Source organism: Herpailurus yagouaroundi, unplaced genomic scaffold (genome assembly GCF_014898765.1).
Source record: "Herpailurus yagouaroundi ecotype Mexico unplaced genomic scaffold, PumYag 100, whole genome shotgun sequence".
Classification (NCBI taxonomy): Eukaryota; Metazoa; Chordata; class Mammalia; order Carnivora; family Felidae; genus Herpailurus; species Herpailurus yagouaroundi.
Window position 1 is genome coordinate 40,651,730 of NW_024412391.1, and position 17,451 is coordinate 40,669,180.

Sequence of the window (17,451 nt, forward strand, 5' to 3'; positions counted from 1 at the left end):
AGAGGCCGGTGAACGTCCTACAATGCGCGGGGTGACCCCCACGACCATACAACAAATTATCTGGTTTTAAAGGTCAATGGGGCCAGCAGGGCAGCTCAGTCGGTTAAGTGTCCGACTTCAGCTCAGGTCGTGACCTTGCGGTTTGTGAATTCCAGCCCCATATAGAGCTCTCTGTCAGCGCACAGCCCGCTTCAGATCCTGTGTCCCCCTCTATCTCTGCCCCTCCCCAGCTCATGCTCACCCTCGTTTTCTCTCTCTCTCTCTCATAAATAAGTAAACATTTTAAAAAATTAGAAAAAAAAAAGTCAACGGAACTGAGGTTGAGAAACCCTGATCCAAGGATCTCCCGAGCCCATTGTCCTTCTGAATAGACCAAGGTCACTGAACTCCCATCTTTAACTATCTCTGTATCTACTCAGGCTCAAATTCTGCCTCCGCCACTTGCCAGCTGTGTGACCGTGGGCAAGTTATGTAACCTTTTTGAGCCTCAGTTTCCCCACCTGGAAAAGGGGCATGATACCCTCTTTAGGGTCAAGCTAGGCTCGACAAGAAAAGAAACAAGAAAAGGCATATAAATTACCTTACACAGAGCCTAGCTCACAGGGGGATAGTCACTAATAGCAGCATGTAGTAGCAAATAAGGTTAGAACAATCAATTCTTTCTTTCTTTGTATGGAAAAAATAAGATTAACTCTCTAGCTCACATTTACGAAATATAGATTCTACAATGTTTAAAGTCCTAACTATAAAAAAAAAAGTAAGATTTTTCCCCCAAGAATGGAAATCTATTTTTATGACCTCAGAAGAAAGACAACTTTCTTATATAAAAAATAAAAACCACAAAGAAAGGATTAATAAGTTTGATGACATCTACATTTTAAAAAAAATGTATGTTCCAGAAAGGACACCACAAATAAAACTGCAAGCAAGCTGCATACCTAAAGAAATATTTGTGACCAATAATGACAAATGTCAAAAACATTTAAAAAGTCTACAAATCAACAGTAAGGAGAAAAACAACCCAATCGAAAAGTGAGCCAAAGATATAAGCAGGCAATTCAGAAAAATAAGTAAATTACAGGACCAATAAACAGATGTGGGGATGCTCAACATCACTAATACTCAAGAAAATGAAAATTAAAATAATAACGAGCTGCCCTTTTCCACCAACCACATTGCCTAAAATGTTAATGGCTAATGTGATATTTGCAAAATAATGTGGGCAGCTGATACTCATACTTTGCAGATCGAGTGAACATTGGTGCACCCATTTTGAAAAGAATTTGATATGATCCTCTGGTTTTTAAAGTTTATTTATTTATTTTTGAGAGAAAGAAAGAGCATGTGTTCGAATTGGGGAGGGGCAGAGAGAGAGAGAGAGAGAGAGAGAGAGAGATTCTTAAGCAGGTTCCACCCCAGCAAAGAGTTCACCTGGGATTCCGTCTCACCACAGTGAAATCATGACCTGAGCTGAAATCAAGAGTTGGACACATAACCAACTGAGCCACCCAGATGTCCTGATCTTTTAAATCTGTGCATAAACATACTCAAAAACCAGAAGCTCCATTTCTGAATATTTGCCCCAGAGAAAAGTATTACATAGTAAAAACCAGATAACAACACAAATGTCCAATGATAATGGAATAGCAAGAGAAAATGTGATCTGTTCATATAGTAGAAGACTATAGAACATATTATTAAATACTATTAAAATACTATTAAAAGGATGAAATAATCTATTTGTATTCACATGGAGAGATTTTTTTTTAACGTATTTGAAAACTTCTGCTTGCAGCCAAATCAGAGTAGCAGAGACGAGTTTACCCTCCTTCTGCCCTAACAACAGGACATCCAGGAGCTCCTGGGTGGCTCAGTCGTTGAGCATCTGACTTTGGCTCAGGTCATGATCTTGCAGTTCTTGAGTTGGAACCCCACATTCAGGCTTGCCACTGTCCGGGCAGAGCCCACTTCAGATCCTCTGTCTCTCTCTCTCTCTCTCTCTGCCCTTCCCCCACTTGTGCTCTCTCACTCTCTCAAAGATAAATGAACATTTAAAGAAAAAAGAATCTTTTTAAAAAAATAGGAGACCCAAACAAAATATACAAAATTTTGGGTTTCAATAGGTGAAGAAAAAAGCACACATGATAATCTCAACTGATGCTGAAAATGCATGTGACGAATTTGAACACCCTTTCAAGACAAAAACGCTCGATATGCTAAGACTAGAAGGGCACTTTCTTAACATGATAAAGGCCACAAATGAAAAACCCACAGTGAACATCATGCTCAGTGGTGAAGACTGGAAGTTTTTCTCCTAAGATGAGGAACAAGACAGATGTCCGCTTTCGCCACTTCTATTCAGTGTAGTACTAGAAGTTCTAGCCGGAATAATGAGGCAGGAAAAGAAATAAAAAGCACCCAGTTTGGAAAGGAAAAAGTAAAATTATCTGTTGGTAGATGACATGATCTTATTTGCAGAAAACCCTAAAGAATACACACACACACACACACACACACACACACACACACACTACTAAGGTTCATAAACACTTAAACAAAATTGCAGGATAAAAATTGACATGCAAAAATATGTTGGTTTTTTTGTACATTAAAAATTAAACAATCTGCAAAGAAATTATGGGGTGCCTGGGTGGCTCAGTCAGTTGAGCGACCCACTCTTGATTTCAGCTCAGTTTGTGTTCTCACGGTCATGAGATCAAGCCCTGAGTTGGGCGCTGTGCTGAGCATGGTGCCTGCTTGGGATTCTCTCTCTTCCTCTCTCTCTGCCCCTCCCCTACTCATGTTCTCCATCTCTCTAAATAAATGAACATTGAAAAAAATAAAATTAAGAAAACCATTTCATCCACTTACAATAGTAAATAAGACGTTTTGAAAAAATTTAAACAAGGAGGTGAAAGACTTTTACAAAAAAAAACACAAAACAAAACTGCAAAACATTACTGAAAGAAATTAACGATCTAAAGAAAGGAAAATATGTCTTGTGTTCATGGATTAGAAGACTTAATTTGTTAAAATGACAATACTGCCCAAAGTAATACATAAATTCAATGAAATCCTTATAAAAATCCCAATGGCATTTTTTTTTCAAAAACACAAAAATCCATATTAAAATTCATATGGAATTTCAGGGGAACCTTGAAGAATCAAAAGAATATCGGGGGAAAAGAGTTAGAGACCTCACACTTCCTAAGTTTAAAACTTACTACAAAGCCACAATAATCAAAACAATGTGGGACTGGCATAAATATACACATCTGGACCAATGAAATAGAATAGAGAGCCCAGAAATAAACCCATGCATGTATGGTCTATTGATTTTTGACAACTCTGGCAAGACCATTCAATGGGTAAAAGACAGTCTTTTCTATGAACGCTGCTGGAAAAACTAGACTTCCACAAGCAAAATACGAAGTTGGACCCTTACACCATATACAAAACTTAATTCAAATAGATAAAGACCTAAATTTAAGAGCTAAGACTATAAAACTCTTAGTGGAAAACATAAGGGAAAATCTTCATTACCTTGGATTTCACAATGATGTCTTAAATACAACACTAAATGCACAGGGAACAAAAATAAATACATTGGATATTACTAAAATTAAAAAATTTTGGGGGCGCCTGGGTGGCGCAGTCGGTTGAGCGTCCGACTTCAGCCAGGTCACGATCTCGCGGTCTGTGAGTTCAAGCCCCGCGTCAGGCTCTGGGCTGATGGCTCAGAGCCTGGAGCCTGTTTCCGATTCTGTGTCTCCCTCTCTCTCTGCCCCTCCCCCGTTCATGCTCTGTCTCTCTCTGTCCCAAAAATAAATAAACGTTGAAAAAAAAATTTAAAAAAAAAAAAAATTTTTGTCCGGCAAAGGGCACAATCAAGGGAATGAAAAAATCCCACAGAATGGGTGAAAATATCTACAAGTCATGTATCTGGTAAAATTCAAAATATATTCAAAAATATTCAAAAAATATAAAAAACCCTTATAACTCAACAACAAGAAAATAAACAACCCAATTCAAAAATGGACAAGAGACTTGAATAGACATTCTTCAAAGATGATATACACATAAAAAGAAGCTCAGCATCATTAATCATTTGGGAAATCCGAATCTAGACCACAATGAGATATAACTTCACACACATTTTTTATTTTCAAAAATGAGAAATAACGAATGTTGATGAGGATGTGGAGAAATTGGAGTCTTCATGCCCCACTGGTGGGGATGTAAAATGGTACAGCTGCTGTGGAAGACAGTTTGGCAGTTTCTCAAAAAGTTAAACACTTCTATCCCTAGCCATATATACAAAAGAATCGAAAGGAACTCCCAATAGGATTTGTAGATCAAAGTTCATAGTGGAATTATTCACAATAGGCAAAAGGTGGAAACAAACCAAGCGTCCATCAATAGATGAATGGAGGGGCGCCTGGGTGGCTCAGTCGGTTGGGCGTCCGACTTCAGCTCAGGTCATGATTTCGCGGTTCGTGAGTTCGAGCCCTGCATCGGGCTCTGTGCTGACAGCTTGGAGCCTGCAGCCTGTTTCGGATTGCGTGTCTCCCTCTCTCTCTGCCCCTCCCCTGTCCATGCTCTGTCTCTCTCTGTCTCAAAAATAAATAAAACATTAAAAAAATTAAAAAAAATAGATGAATGGATAAACACAACGTAGTACATACACACAATGGAATATTACTCAGCCATACAAAGGAATGAAGTAGTGATATACACTTCAACGTGGATGACCCTTGAACACATTATGCTAAGTGAAAGAAGCCAGTCACGAAAAGACAAATAATACCGTATGATTCCAGTTATATGAGATAGCGAGAGTAATCAAATTCATAGACACAGAAAGTGGAATACAGGTTACCAGGGTCTGGGGAAATGGGGAGTTGTTACCTAATGGATGCAGAGTTTCTGTTGAGGATGATGAAAACTTCTAGAAATAGACAGTGATGCTGGTTGTACAACATTGTGAATACCTAATACTTCAGTACTTATGCCATTAAACTGTACACTTAAAATGATTAAAAGGGTAAGTTTTATGTTACATACATTCTACCACAATTTTTAAAATGACAAAAATAATTGATTATTTTTTTTTTCATTTCAACATTTATTTATTTTTGAGACAGAGAGAGACAAAGCATGAACGGGGGAGGGTCAGAGAGAGAGGGAGACACAGAATCGGAAACAAGCTCCAGGCTCTGAGCTGTCAGCACAGAGCCCAACGCGGGGCTCGAACTCACGGACCGTGAGATCGTGACCTGAGCTGAAGTTGGACGCTTAACTGACTGAGCCACCCAGGCGCCCCAATAATTGATTATTTATAGCAAAAGTAATAAAAATGTATTGTGGGATTTATGGCACATATAGAAGTAAGAAGTATGAAAACAACAGTCAAAAATGAAAATGGAAGAAAATGGAAGTGTATGTTTGCAGTTTGTATATACTCTGTGAAGCAGTGTAATATAGTCAAGGGTATACTCTAATAAGTTAAAGATATACACTGGAAATCCTTGAGCTGATACACAGACATATGCAAACACACACACACACACACACACACACACACACACACCAAAGAGAAACAGTTAAGCAGCCAATACCAGAGATATACAATCAATCATATAAAAACTGGTTAATCAAAAAGAAGAAGGAGGAGGAGGAGGAGAAGGTGGGGGGAGGGAAAAGGAAAAGAAGAAAAATGAAACAAAGCGTACAGTACAAATGAAGAGAAAATAGCAAAACTGTAGAGGTAAATCCAACAATATCAATGAATACATTAAATGTAAATGGACTAATCACCCCAATTAATGAGATTGGTAGATTGAGAGAAAAATCAAGAAACAGCTAGAGACAAATCAAGAAACAGCTATTTGCTACCTGCAAGAAATTCTTTTTAAATAAAGGCCCAGATAGGTTAAAATGTAAATAATGGAAACCACAAACTGCACATGTATTAGGTTGGCTAAAATTTAAAAACTGACAAAACCAAGTGCAGACAAAGATACAGAACTAGAACTTCTGCATGTTGCTGGAGAGAATGTAAAATAGTACCACTTTGAAAAACAGCTTAGCAGTTTGTTTTAAAGTTAAGGATACACTTGCCATCAATCCTACTTTTAGGTACCTATCCAAGTGAACACTTCTATACAATTGTGTATAGCAGCTTTATTCATAATCACCCAGAACTGGAAGTGACCAAGATGTCCTTCAACAGATGATGGTAAACAAACTATGGAGCATTCACGCAATAGGTAATAACTCAACAATAAAATGAGACAGGCTATTGATTCCTGCAACACGATGGATGGATCTTAAATCTACTTTAATAGGTAAAAGAAGAAAGCTAAACCCAAAAGGCTACACACTCTGTTATACTTTGCATGACATACTAGGGGAGAGAAATGACTGGGCCAAAAAGATCAGTAATTACTAAGTATGGGGGGTAAGAGAGGAGTCTGATTATATTGAAGCAGTATGAGGGACTCCGGTAAGTCAAAGAAGTGTCTGGTATTATAATGTGGTGTTGGGATATATGATTCCATGCATGTCAAAAATGCATTGAACTGTACATCTCAAGGAGTGAAAATCAACCAGAATGGCAGAGGTGTTCAGGATGTCATCCAGTCTATGGCAAATGAATCTGCCTGTATTACAAATATACGACATAACTACACTCTAGGGAGTAGGAGAGAAAGGGGTTGGCCTAAGTGTTTGCCTGGACACTGTGGGGGTAAAGGTGAAAAGTACCACACATGAATTCTGCACTCTATTTGGTAAATTTGTTTTTCACAAAGGTATGGGTTAGCAATCCTGAAAATACATTGCATATGTATAGTAGGGTGGAGAAAATAGGTAAATATATTGTAGATGATAAGATCCAAATGAAGATACTGTGGTTAATGAGAGCCAAAGAAGTTACAACTAAGTAAAGAAAAAAAAAAGCCAGAATGAATACACAGTGCTGGATTGGGGTCAAAGGTATTAGTATAAAATCATGTTTCCCTTTAAGGATAGATATAGAGAGACAGGAAGAAAGGTAGGTATGTTAATAGGTAGGTACATACATACATGGGTGTGAACATATATGGATGAGTATATGTTTATGTATTTTCTAGCTCTGTCCAATGAGAGGGCCCAGTGTCATCCTATATTGGATCCTGGAACAGAAAAAGGACATTAGTGGAATCTGAATAAAATGTGTAGTTTAGTTATTGTATTGTATTAATGTTAACTTCTTATTTTTGATAATTGTAAAATTAGACAAACTGTCTGCACTACCTTTGCAATTGTCCTGTATGTCTAAAATTATTTTTTAAAAATTTTTTATTCTTTTAATGTTTATTTATTATTGAGAGAGAGAATACAAGCAGGGGAGGGGCAGAGAGAGAGGGAGACACAGAATCCGAGACAGGCTCCAGGCTCTGAGCTGTCAGCACAGAGCCTGACGCGGGGCTTGAACCCACGAGCCAAAGTCAGACATTCAACCGACTGAGCCACCCAGGTGCTCTTAAAAAGTATTCTAAAATATAGCGTTAACAAGAGACATAGTTAAATTAAGAAGATGAAAAGGCAAGCCATTAAACGAGAGGAAACATTTCTAAAATACATATCTTGTAAAGAAATCATACCTCCTATGCACAAAGAAGTCCCACCGTTTAATAGAACACAACTGGATTTTAAAAGAATGGTTAAGATGTGAATTGTTGCTTCACCAAAGACGAGATGAATGACAAGTAAGCACGTTTAAAGATTCTCAACAACATTAGCCGTCATAGAAATATAAATTTCACCACGGGGTCCACTATGCACACACTAGAATAACTACAGGGAAAGAGAGGGACGGTTTCTTTCTTCCCCCCCATTGCTGTGGGGATGTCAAATGGTACAGCCTCTCTAGGGAAGAATTTGGTAGTTGCATATAAAGTTAAACATACACTTATCTGACCCAATAATCTTACTTCCAAGTATCTATCCAAGAGAAACAAAAACATATGTTCACACAAGGACTTGAACCCAAATTTCCACAGGTTCATAGGGATGGAATGTGAGGAATGGTCGAATGGAACATTTGCATTAACTCCAATATTGCAGTGTCTAAGAAAAAAATTTTGTGCACCCCACGTATACAATTAAAACTAAATTTAAAAGATAGCTCGTGTTTAGTTTTTTCTCTCACCTGATGGGTCTGTCTGTCCCACAAGCAGGTGGGCTCCTTGAGGGCAGGGACAGGTGGGTTCTTCCCAGAGACCCTAGGGCTCCCAGCACAGGGCCCAGATCCAGAGCCACCAAGGATTTGCCGTCGCTCCTGTCTGGTGTCCCCTTGTGGTGATGCTGAGCAACTGCTGCCTCTTCTGATGCCCGCTGGCCTGAGCAGGCTGCAGAGTGGGGTCTCCCGGCCTGCCCATAGCTGGGGCTGGGGTCTTGTAGCTGGTGGATGGGCCTCAGGGACCAGCTCCTGTTGGATATTTGACCCTGATACCCCTTCTGGGGTGGCCTATAGGCACAGGGTACTTGAGCAGGCCCTATTCCTACCCGAGTGTTAGCCCCTTTTCTTATTCCCTGACTCAGCCCTTCCTTCCCCCAGAGACAGGAGCAGTTGAGCACAGGAGTAGGGTCGGGGCCTCAGAATGGATCCCTATAGACAGAAATCCCCGTCTTCGGCCCTCTGAGAGGGCACCTCACCTAACTGGGGCTCTGCAGGGGCTGTGGCTGCTGGAACCATTGGCCTCTCTCACGCGGGCTCGTGATTCAGCTCTGCATGGGGCCAGGGTCAGAGCTCAGCCTGCGATCTATTTGGGGTCGGGGTTAGACCAGGATTGAGACTCAGATGGGGGGGCAGGGGAGGGAGTCAAGGTCAGAGCTGAGTCGGGGGGCTGAGCCAGAGCTCAATCTCTGGTTGGGATCAAGAAGAAAACCAAGGCTGAGAATTCTGGGGGCACCCCTAATAATGCTGCTTAGATTCTTTGGGGTCTGAATGGTAAATCATTTTCTGTTATGAGGCCTTTAGGTCAATCTCACAATCCCAAAGTGATTTTTCTGCGCAACAGAGATTATGGCCCTGCAGGAGCACCTGCTAAATGGGGGGCACTGTGGGGTGGGGCAGGGTGAGGTGTGGACAAGCAGGGATGCAGGTAGAGCTCTGGCCTTCAGCCAGGCAACATGAGAACAATGTGACACTTTGTTTTCCTCCCACCAAAGAAGGTGCTTTGATTTGTGCATGGATAACTTATTTCTTTATAAACTTTAAACTTCACCACAGACTTTGCCCTTCTTCTCCTCAGGCAGGCTTTCTCTAGCCACGCCTGACGAGAGGGGCTGTCTGTGAGGGAGACAGACCCAGCTGTCCCTGGCACACACCCAGCATGGATAATTGTCCTTATTTTGTCGAAGGGGAAACTGAGGGGCTCGAAGTTGCATGGGAAATTGTCCTCTGAGTCGGGACTGGGATTCAAGTCTCCGGGTTCCCAGCCCCAGGTGCTGCCTGTGCCCCGAGGTGCCCACTGTAATTCACTGTATGATTCTGATTCAAATGTCTGGTGGCTTTTTTTTTTTTTTAAGTTTATTCATTTACTATTTCTGAGGGAGAGAGCACAAGCGGGGAAGGGGCAGAGAGAGAGGGAGACACAGAATCCGAGGCAGGCTCCAGGCTCCGAGCTATCAGCACAGAGCCCAATGCGGGGCTCGAACCCACGGACCGTGAGATCATGATCTGAGCCGAAATCGGACCCTTAACCGACTGGGCCACACAAGTGCCCCTTCGGTTGCTTATTTAGGTGTTGAAGAGGTCATGACACCCATGAAGTTGCTGGAAGCAACTTCCCACCTGCTCTCCCCCTCCCCAGATAAAATCCCTCCCTTCCCTGCCTTGTCCCCTCCCCTCTCCCCGCCCCCCCCCACCCCCCACTCTACCTACTCAGCCATCCGGCTCTTTTCTCTGGGCACCTGGCACTGATGATCCTGTGCTTTCATTTGCACACCAGGGTGGCCTAGTGCAGTCAAGACAGCAGGGCCGGGCCTGGGAGGCACACAGAGAAAGCAGCTCTTGTCCCCTGCTCCTCAGGCCTCCTTCAGAGGTGCTGAGCCGTGGGTGGGTACAGGAGGTGCTGGTGCTCGGTTATGATCTGAGAGGGGCCTGCCCTGCGGTAGGAGGGGGTGGTGAGTTCAAGGAGGACCCAGACGCCCCCCCCCCCACCACCGGGGCCTTCTTCTGCCCTCTCCCTGCAGCTTGATCCGCACCCTCCCCACCCAAATCAGCTTGGCCCCACCCAGACCCCTTATTTATAAACCATATGTCCCTGTGTCCCTGCCTGCCTCTACTGTTTGTCCAAGGCTTCAGCTGCTTCCCCTGATAACCCGAGGTCCTGGGGAACTGGGAGGAGCCCAGGGCAAGCAGAGTTCAGGGATGCTCAGCTGGGGCCCTCCCTCTGCTCAGGAAACTTCAGGGGCCCCCATGGACGTTTCAGGGCCTGATGCATAGAACTTCCTCAAAAATCGGTAGCTGTCCCCATTTAAAAATCTAACTTCCGGGGCTCCTGGGCGGCTCAGTCAGTTAAGTGTCTACCTTCAGCTCAGGTCGTGATCTCACAGTTCATGAGATCGAGCCCCACGTTGGGCTCTGTGCTGACAGAGTCTGGAGCCTGCTTCCAATTCTGTGTCTCCCTCTCTCTCTGCCCCACCCCCGCTCACACTCTCTCTCTCCTTCAAAAATAAATGAACATTAAAAAAAAATTTTTTTTAATCTAATTTCCACTGTTGCCCCCAGAAGCAATTCCAGGCTGCTTGGCCAAACACTTCAAAGTCAACTGAGGAAATTTAGACCCAGAATGGGGTGGGGGGGAGGGGTCGCTGGCCCTCACTCACACAGCAAGGCAGTTTGAAGTTCTCTCTACCTCACCACACTGCCTTTCCACCCGGACAGTTTGGAGAAAGGGAAAGAACTTGGGCCCAGACCATGGGTCTGAGTCTGACTCTGTCCTCTCTAGCTGTGCAATTTTGAGTCGGCTGCCTAACCTCTCTGATTTATAGTTTCTTCATCTATAAAATGTAAGCATTGTCTGTTTTGTTCAATAGTCTAGTACCCAGAATAGTGCTTGACAAACAGTAGGAGCTCAGTAAGTACTTCTCAGGTGAATCAACAAGTGAATCCCTAACCTCTCAGCTCATTTATGAGTACCAAGCGAAGCAATACGTGTGAGGTTCCTGTTCAGTGTCAGACACACGGCAGGACATTCCAAATGGGTTTCCCTTTGCCTCTTGACTGATCACTCTGAGGGCTCCTGCTGCCCTTCTGACCCTAGCCCAGGATCCCAATCTCCAAAGCCTAGATCCATCTTGAACTACTCAGGCACCAAGAGCCTCAGCCTAAGGAGTTTTCTCGGCACGCCAGGCTGGTCTCCTCTCCAACAGCCCCTCCAGCACATTCCCCCCAATCCCCTGCCCGCCCCAAGGTCCCTCCACTCGCTGCCTGGGGAAACGGCATCCCTGGCTGCCCCTCGGGGTCCAGCCTGCAAGCCCCCATCCCCTGGACACCCCTTCCCTCCCTTCCCCTTTGTTCAGGGAATGTTTTCCTCCCCCCTGTAACTGTGGAGGGACACGGGTGGGCAAGCTGAAGGGGCTAGTATCCGAGCCAGGAGCCAGGGGAGTGTGGCCGCCGTGCCTTCGGCACCTGCTACACTCAGGGCATCTCTAGGGGCTGTAAAGGCCTTTGCAGAGATGGGTTAGGACCATGTCACAGGGCCACAGAAAGGCTGAAATAACAAATGGCCTCAGTAAAAGGCAACCAGAGAGAGGCGAGGGTCAGGGAGCCATAGAAGAGTTCCAGCCCAGCCAAGAAGGTGCCCCCCACTCCCCACCAGGTGACTTTGGGAAGGCACCTTCTCTCTGGTCTCAGTTATCCCAGCTTTTTCATGAGGATGGCAGTATGGGTGTGGGGGTTTAAGCCAATTCTCTACCGCCCCTGACGGCTCTCTGGCTTCCTAGCATCATCACACCTGGGTGCCCCACCCCCACACGTAGAAGTGGCTGTCCCGGGACTCCCAGCCTGGCCAGCTAAGGAGTCCCTTCCCAACCCCTCGTCACTCCATCGGGCCCCAGAATCTGCCCCGTAGGGCCCACGAGAGATTAGCAGACTGCAGGAGGAAAGGGGGGTGATGTAGCTGGGCTTTGAAAATAGTCCCCCCGGGAGTGCTAAGCCTTGGGAAGGGGCCTCTCTGGCTTCCCCCAGAGTTGGGTTGAGGCGCCCAGATGGTGTTTCCACCTGGATAAGCCCCAGGGCGTGTGGAAGGAGGGCCAGGCCCGTGAGGGCTCCTGCAGACCTCCTCCTCCCTCGGGCGGGGACTGGGACTGCACCTCAGGTGGCGCTACCAGGGCTGAGTGGCGCAGGAATGGGGGTGCCTCACTGACCCACCACGGGCTTTCCTCCCAGGGCTGTGCTGTGGAAATGCAGTGGGGGGGGGGGGGTGCCTGGGATCCCACAGCACGGCAGAGACACAGGAAAATGGGGAGGACAGGCAGCAGGTGCGGGAGGGCCCCCACATTCAGCACCTTCCAGAGGCAGGCTCCTGGCTGGCCACGGGGGGGACGTGGAGACTCCCCAAGCACGCTGGAGCTTCTGACGACAGGCCGACGGCCTCGGTCCCTGTGTGTGTCTCCACAATAGAGCTAAGCAAGCACAGAGCCCAGGCGTCATTAGGACAAGGCTCAGAGATACGAGCTGGGGTATGAATAAGACCCCAAAGCCAACGTGCAGGGAGAGATTCCAGCTGCAAGGTTTTAAAGGCTTCTGAGCCAAATCCTAGACCTGGGAGGGCTTTTCAGGACTCTCAACACAATCGTCACGGTGTGGATGGGAAAACTGAGGTGCAAAGAGGGGAAGGGAGTCATCCGAGGTGCTGCTGCTTTGCTGTAGCCGGGAAGGAGCCCTGGTGTCCCGAGCCCATCCTGACATCCCTAGATTGGCCTGTTTCTGGAGGCTCTGGATGAGCTTGGGCTCACCCCCGGCCTCTGCCACCTTTGCCCATGGCTCCAGGAGCTTGGCATGGAAACCAGCACAAGCTGGTTCCAGCACAAAGGAAGGCCAGTCAATGATTCATGGAGGCTCCTTTCCTGGAGACCTTCTCTGGCTATACCCAGGCACTGCCGCTGGCTCCTGTACAAGTGCCCCAGGGTGGCAGGACAAGGCAGGTGGAGATTAATCAGTGATGGGCCAGAGGAAGTCGCTCTGGGGATGGGAAGTCACAGCCCATCCCCAGTCCCCAGTCCTCTCCCTCTTTTTTTGTGACTCTCAACCTTTGTGATCTTTCTGCCTCTCTTGATAACCGACCACCTCTATCTCTCACCTACCCCCCTCCCTCTCTGCCTGTCTCTCACACACACAGGTTCAAGCACACTCTTATCTGCCTCTTCTTTCCCCCCATGTCCCCAGCACCCTGACTCTGAACTCAGAACATCTCTCTCCTCCTTCGTCCCTCACACCTGCCCTCATGAGATGTCTTGATAAACTCAGCCATCCTGAGGATTTAAATAGCAGAATCCAAAAGCTGCAGGGCCCTCAGAAAGAATGCCCAGGCTCACATTTACTATATGTTCTATAGAAAACCTGTTCTTCAAAACAGTAATACAAGTTACTTCCAAAAGAAAGGTCTGTGGACAAATAAGTTTGGTGAACACTGGCCTAAATAAGTGTATTTTTAATTGCAGGCCTTGTCAGAGCCTCTACTATAATTTCTGTGATGAGTGATACGGTCTCCAAACTTAGCCTAATCACCGTGAAAACCAGTCAACAGCTCCAGGAGCTGGGGTTCCCATTCTGCAAGGACCGGAGGGAGCAGGTGATCCATCTAAGCTCAGGTGACCTACCTAAGCCATTCACCCAGCCCTTGGTCAAGCATGTGGATAGCACCAGCTGGTAAAAATCCCCACGGCCACTAAATTCGGTTTCAAATCTAACTCTCTAGGATTTCTCATTTTCCATTTCCAGAAAATCTCAAGGGTAGCCTGCGGTGCCTTCACATTTAGGGAGAAGGAGGGAAATGGGTGAGGGAGCTAGGAGCCCTCGGAATTTTCTAGAACTAAAGCTTCGGGCCCCATGGAGGCCTTCCTAGGTTTGGTGTCTCTAGGTCCCACATTCCTGGAGGCAGATGCAGCTGATCCTCCCAGTCCGGGAGGTCACTGCCAGCAGCGGAAATTCTTGGAGTTCGTCTCGGATGGAAGGTGCCACTGGCCCATCAGTCACGATCCAGGTGCATCAGTGACTCCTGGAACTTCACGAATAGTTTAACAGAGCCATCCTCTCCCTAGAGCCCAGGAATCTTCTCACAGGGTATGGAACAGAGACACCTCTTCAGGTCTGCAGGAGAGAGGAGTGAAGTGAGGCAGGAGACAAAAAGATCTGGGTGTCCAGAGGCCTGGGAAATGCCTGCACTGCCCTGTCTTTGTGAGACCCAGAAACGAGGGTGAATGTAGGAAATCATGAGTGTTTATTCCAGAGTCGCAGGCACCCGCTTGACAGCCAGCAATGCCAGGTGGCCAGCTGAGGTTAAGGGGCCGTGTGCCCTATGACCACAGGAGAGGCTGCCTCTCCAAAGCCAGCCTTGGTCAACGTCCTGAGCCAGCGAGACACGAACCCAGCTCGACCCTCACCACATCTTCTTCAGCATGGAACTCACCTCCCAGTGTCTGGCTTCCCAAGGAATGTCTGCTGAGGAAACATGTTATGTGAAAATAGAGGTTGCCAGTATTCTTATCAAATATATAATTTAGTATACATTTCTCACTGGAAAAAAAAATTCTCACCGACACACGAAAGAAAAAGAAATAAAGAAAGAAAGAAGAAAAAGAAAACCCCCACCACAGTACCTGCTGTCTAACTATCCAAGCAAGCAGCCCTGATTTGGGGAGGGAAAAGGGGGTGGGGGCTGGTCTCTACCACCCTCCCAGGAACTTGCTTTTTTCCCAGAAGGCAGTTCGACATCCTCTGCCGGGAATCCAACAGATACCCGTCTACTCTGAGGGCCTGCGTACAGTGCCCTCATATTGTTCAAAATCTCAAGCTCCATTTAAGGGAGGTTTCCTAGGAGTTCAAACAAATAACAAAAGTTGTTGAGTCGGTCACGTCATCACCTGGCATTGTAGCCTGCACAATCCAGAAGACCCTGCAGCAGGTTCCTCCGGCAGCTGAGGCCTTCCTGGTTCCTGCTTTAGGGGCTTGACATCATTGTCCCTCACACACACACACCGAAGTGATATTCAGAATACGTGAACACCCTCAACAGGAAACTTTAAACAGGTGATTACAAGTAAGTTTCTTGGTATTGTAAGTTTCATTTGCTTGGCTTTTCCATTTGAGTTCCTTCAAGGCATAAGTTATTCCTATCTATTTATGTTGCATTATATGAAAAATATGTTTAAAAAAACCCCAAAACCTTGTGTTAAATAAGATGCCAGGGGCATATTGGCCACATCTAGAATGTTCCAGACTGCTATAAATGGTAGGCTGCCATCCTTGAGAACTTTTGCATTTTTATGAATTTTGGGGGTTTGCTTTTGGGAGCGGTCTGGACTCATTTATTGAATTCTTTGAGAGTCTCTTTCTCTTTCTCTCTCCTCCCTTCCTCCCTCCTTCCCTTTCATTTTTCTCCTCAAAGACAATACCTTTCTCCCTCCAACTTAAAGATCTATTTGCTTACTAGCTTGTAGAAAAAATATATGCCAGTTTCCCCTTAACGAACACAAGCCAGGCCAGCCTTTTCGAGCTAATATTCTACATGGGGTCAGGCTGGCTTTAGGCAAACCAAGTATAGCACCTAGTGGACACGACTGTGGGCTGAGGACATTCCTCCAGCCTTTGACTATGTTGTAGGGACTGGTCGTGGGCTAGGCTGCAAAACTGGCAGAGTGCCGGGTCTGTGCACTTACCCAAAGCTGCGCCATGGTTCTCCCATGAGTGAGAATTGCTGCGAAGGTTCTCAGGACAGATCAGAGGACGACGCCAAATATAGTAGTATTACAGGAGTGCATTCTCTCTCTCTCTCTCTGTCTCTACTTCTCTCTCTCTCTCTCTCTCTCTCTCTCACACACACACACACACACACACACACATACGCACACACCCACACTTTCTAACTTAGACCTTGGACCTCTGTATATATGAATTGCATATTTCTCTCTTTACTAGAGACGATATGCAAAGTATATAACAGCCACACGTGGTAATCCAGCAGATCTACCCCACAACTTCAGTGCTAAATAAGGTCCTTGAGGCCCCCGACTGATGGGTTAACCTTTTAAGCACTGGGTTATGGAGAGGTCCACAGGAGACGAGGGATGAGAGAAGGCACAGGGTAGTCAGAGAGGCCAGATGTGAGGAGGGGTACATGAAGAGCTCCGAATAGATGAAAGCATTTTGATATTTAAGAAGTGGTGAGACCCTACTGACCCATATGGCTGGAGATCAGTTTGTCCTCATCTCGTTCCCCATCAATACACTGGAAAGAACAGAAAAATAAGCAAAATCCTATATGCGGAGAATGTGATTTTATCGGAATGAAGTAGAATCACCTGAGCAGAACGAGCTCATTAAAATTTGGGGGTACACTTCACCAGTGGCCTCTCTGCACACCCAGAGCCCAAAGTGTTGGTGGGAACCAATAGTCACTTAAGGTCTGGGGATGATGGCCCCGTAGGCAAAAACCTCACCGGCCTTTCCCACCTCGAGAATTACCCCCTTTTCAGCACTAAAGGAAGGACAGTAAACATCACCACCTGTGGGTCCTCAGTCCCTAAGAATTGCCCCACCCTGGCCCCCAGCTCACAGCAAATTCCATTCATCGTCTTCATTGTATTCTAAACCTAAAGAAAACAAGGCATCATGCCCAGCAGCTCGTCCATAAAACATTAATCACTATCCCCCTCCTTGAGAGGCTCCTGACCAGTGAAGGTGTGACCTCCAGGAGTGATGGAAAAATCCTAATGGGTCAGCACGAGGCTGGGCCACGCCAAGGGAAGGGGCCCCTGTCATCAGTTCCTCCAGTGCTTTTCCAGACCAGCCCCTGGCTTTGGTTCCAAGGATGCTGAGGACCATCCTGAGAACCCCCAAAGGGAGAGAACCATCCCCAAAAGGGACCATGGTCCTTGGGGCCAAGTGGCAAACGGCTGCCTTGAGCCACCCACACCCTTTCATTTGGGCCCTCTTCGAGCCCATGTGGGCTTTTGAGGTGGATAATGACACTGGGATCAGGGCCTGAGTCACAGGCCACCAACCCCATCGAGGCTTCATGGCATCTATGTCTGACCAGTTGCTACTGACCTCAGTCCAGAGCAATTCTTCTCCCATAGACCATTCAGCACCCCTCCAGGGTCTGGAAAGAGGAATCCGTCTGATTCCTGGAGGAGAAAGGGAAATATCAAAAGGGAACTATGGGTCTACAAAGATCC

At 46.0% G+C, this 17,451-nt stretch overlaps 1 protein-coding gene across 1 annotated transcript in view; it reads right to left on the reverse strand.

Annotated features, from left to right (window-relative positions):
* Positions 1–15,948, reverse strand: part of GHRHR (growth hormone releasing hormone receptor) — a 29,550-nt gene extending 13,602 nt beyond the window's left edge. Inside the window, exon 1 of the mRNA XM_040471582.1 lies at positions 15,934–15,948. Coding sequence (XP_040327516.1) covers positions 15,934–15,948 — 15 coding nt within the window. The remainder of the gene's footprint in view (positions 1–15,933) is intronic.
* Between the last annotated feature and the right edge of the window lie 1,503 nt (positions 15,949–17,451).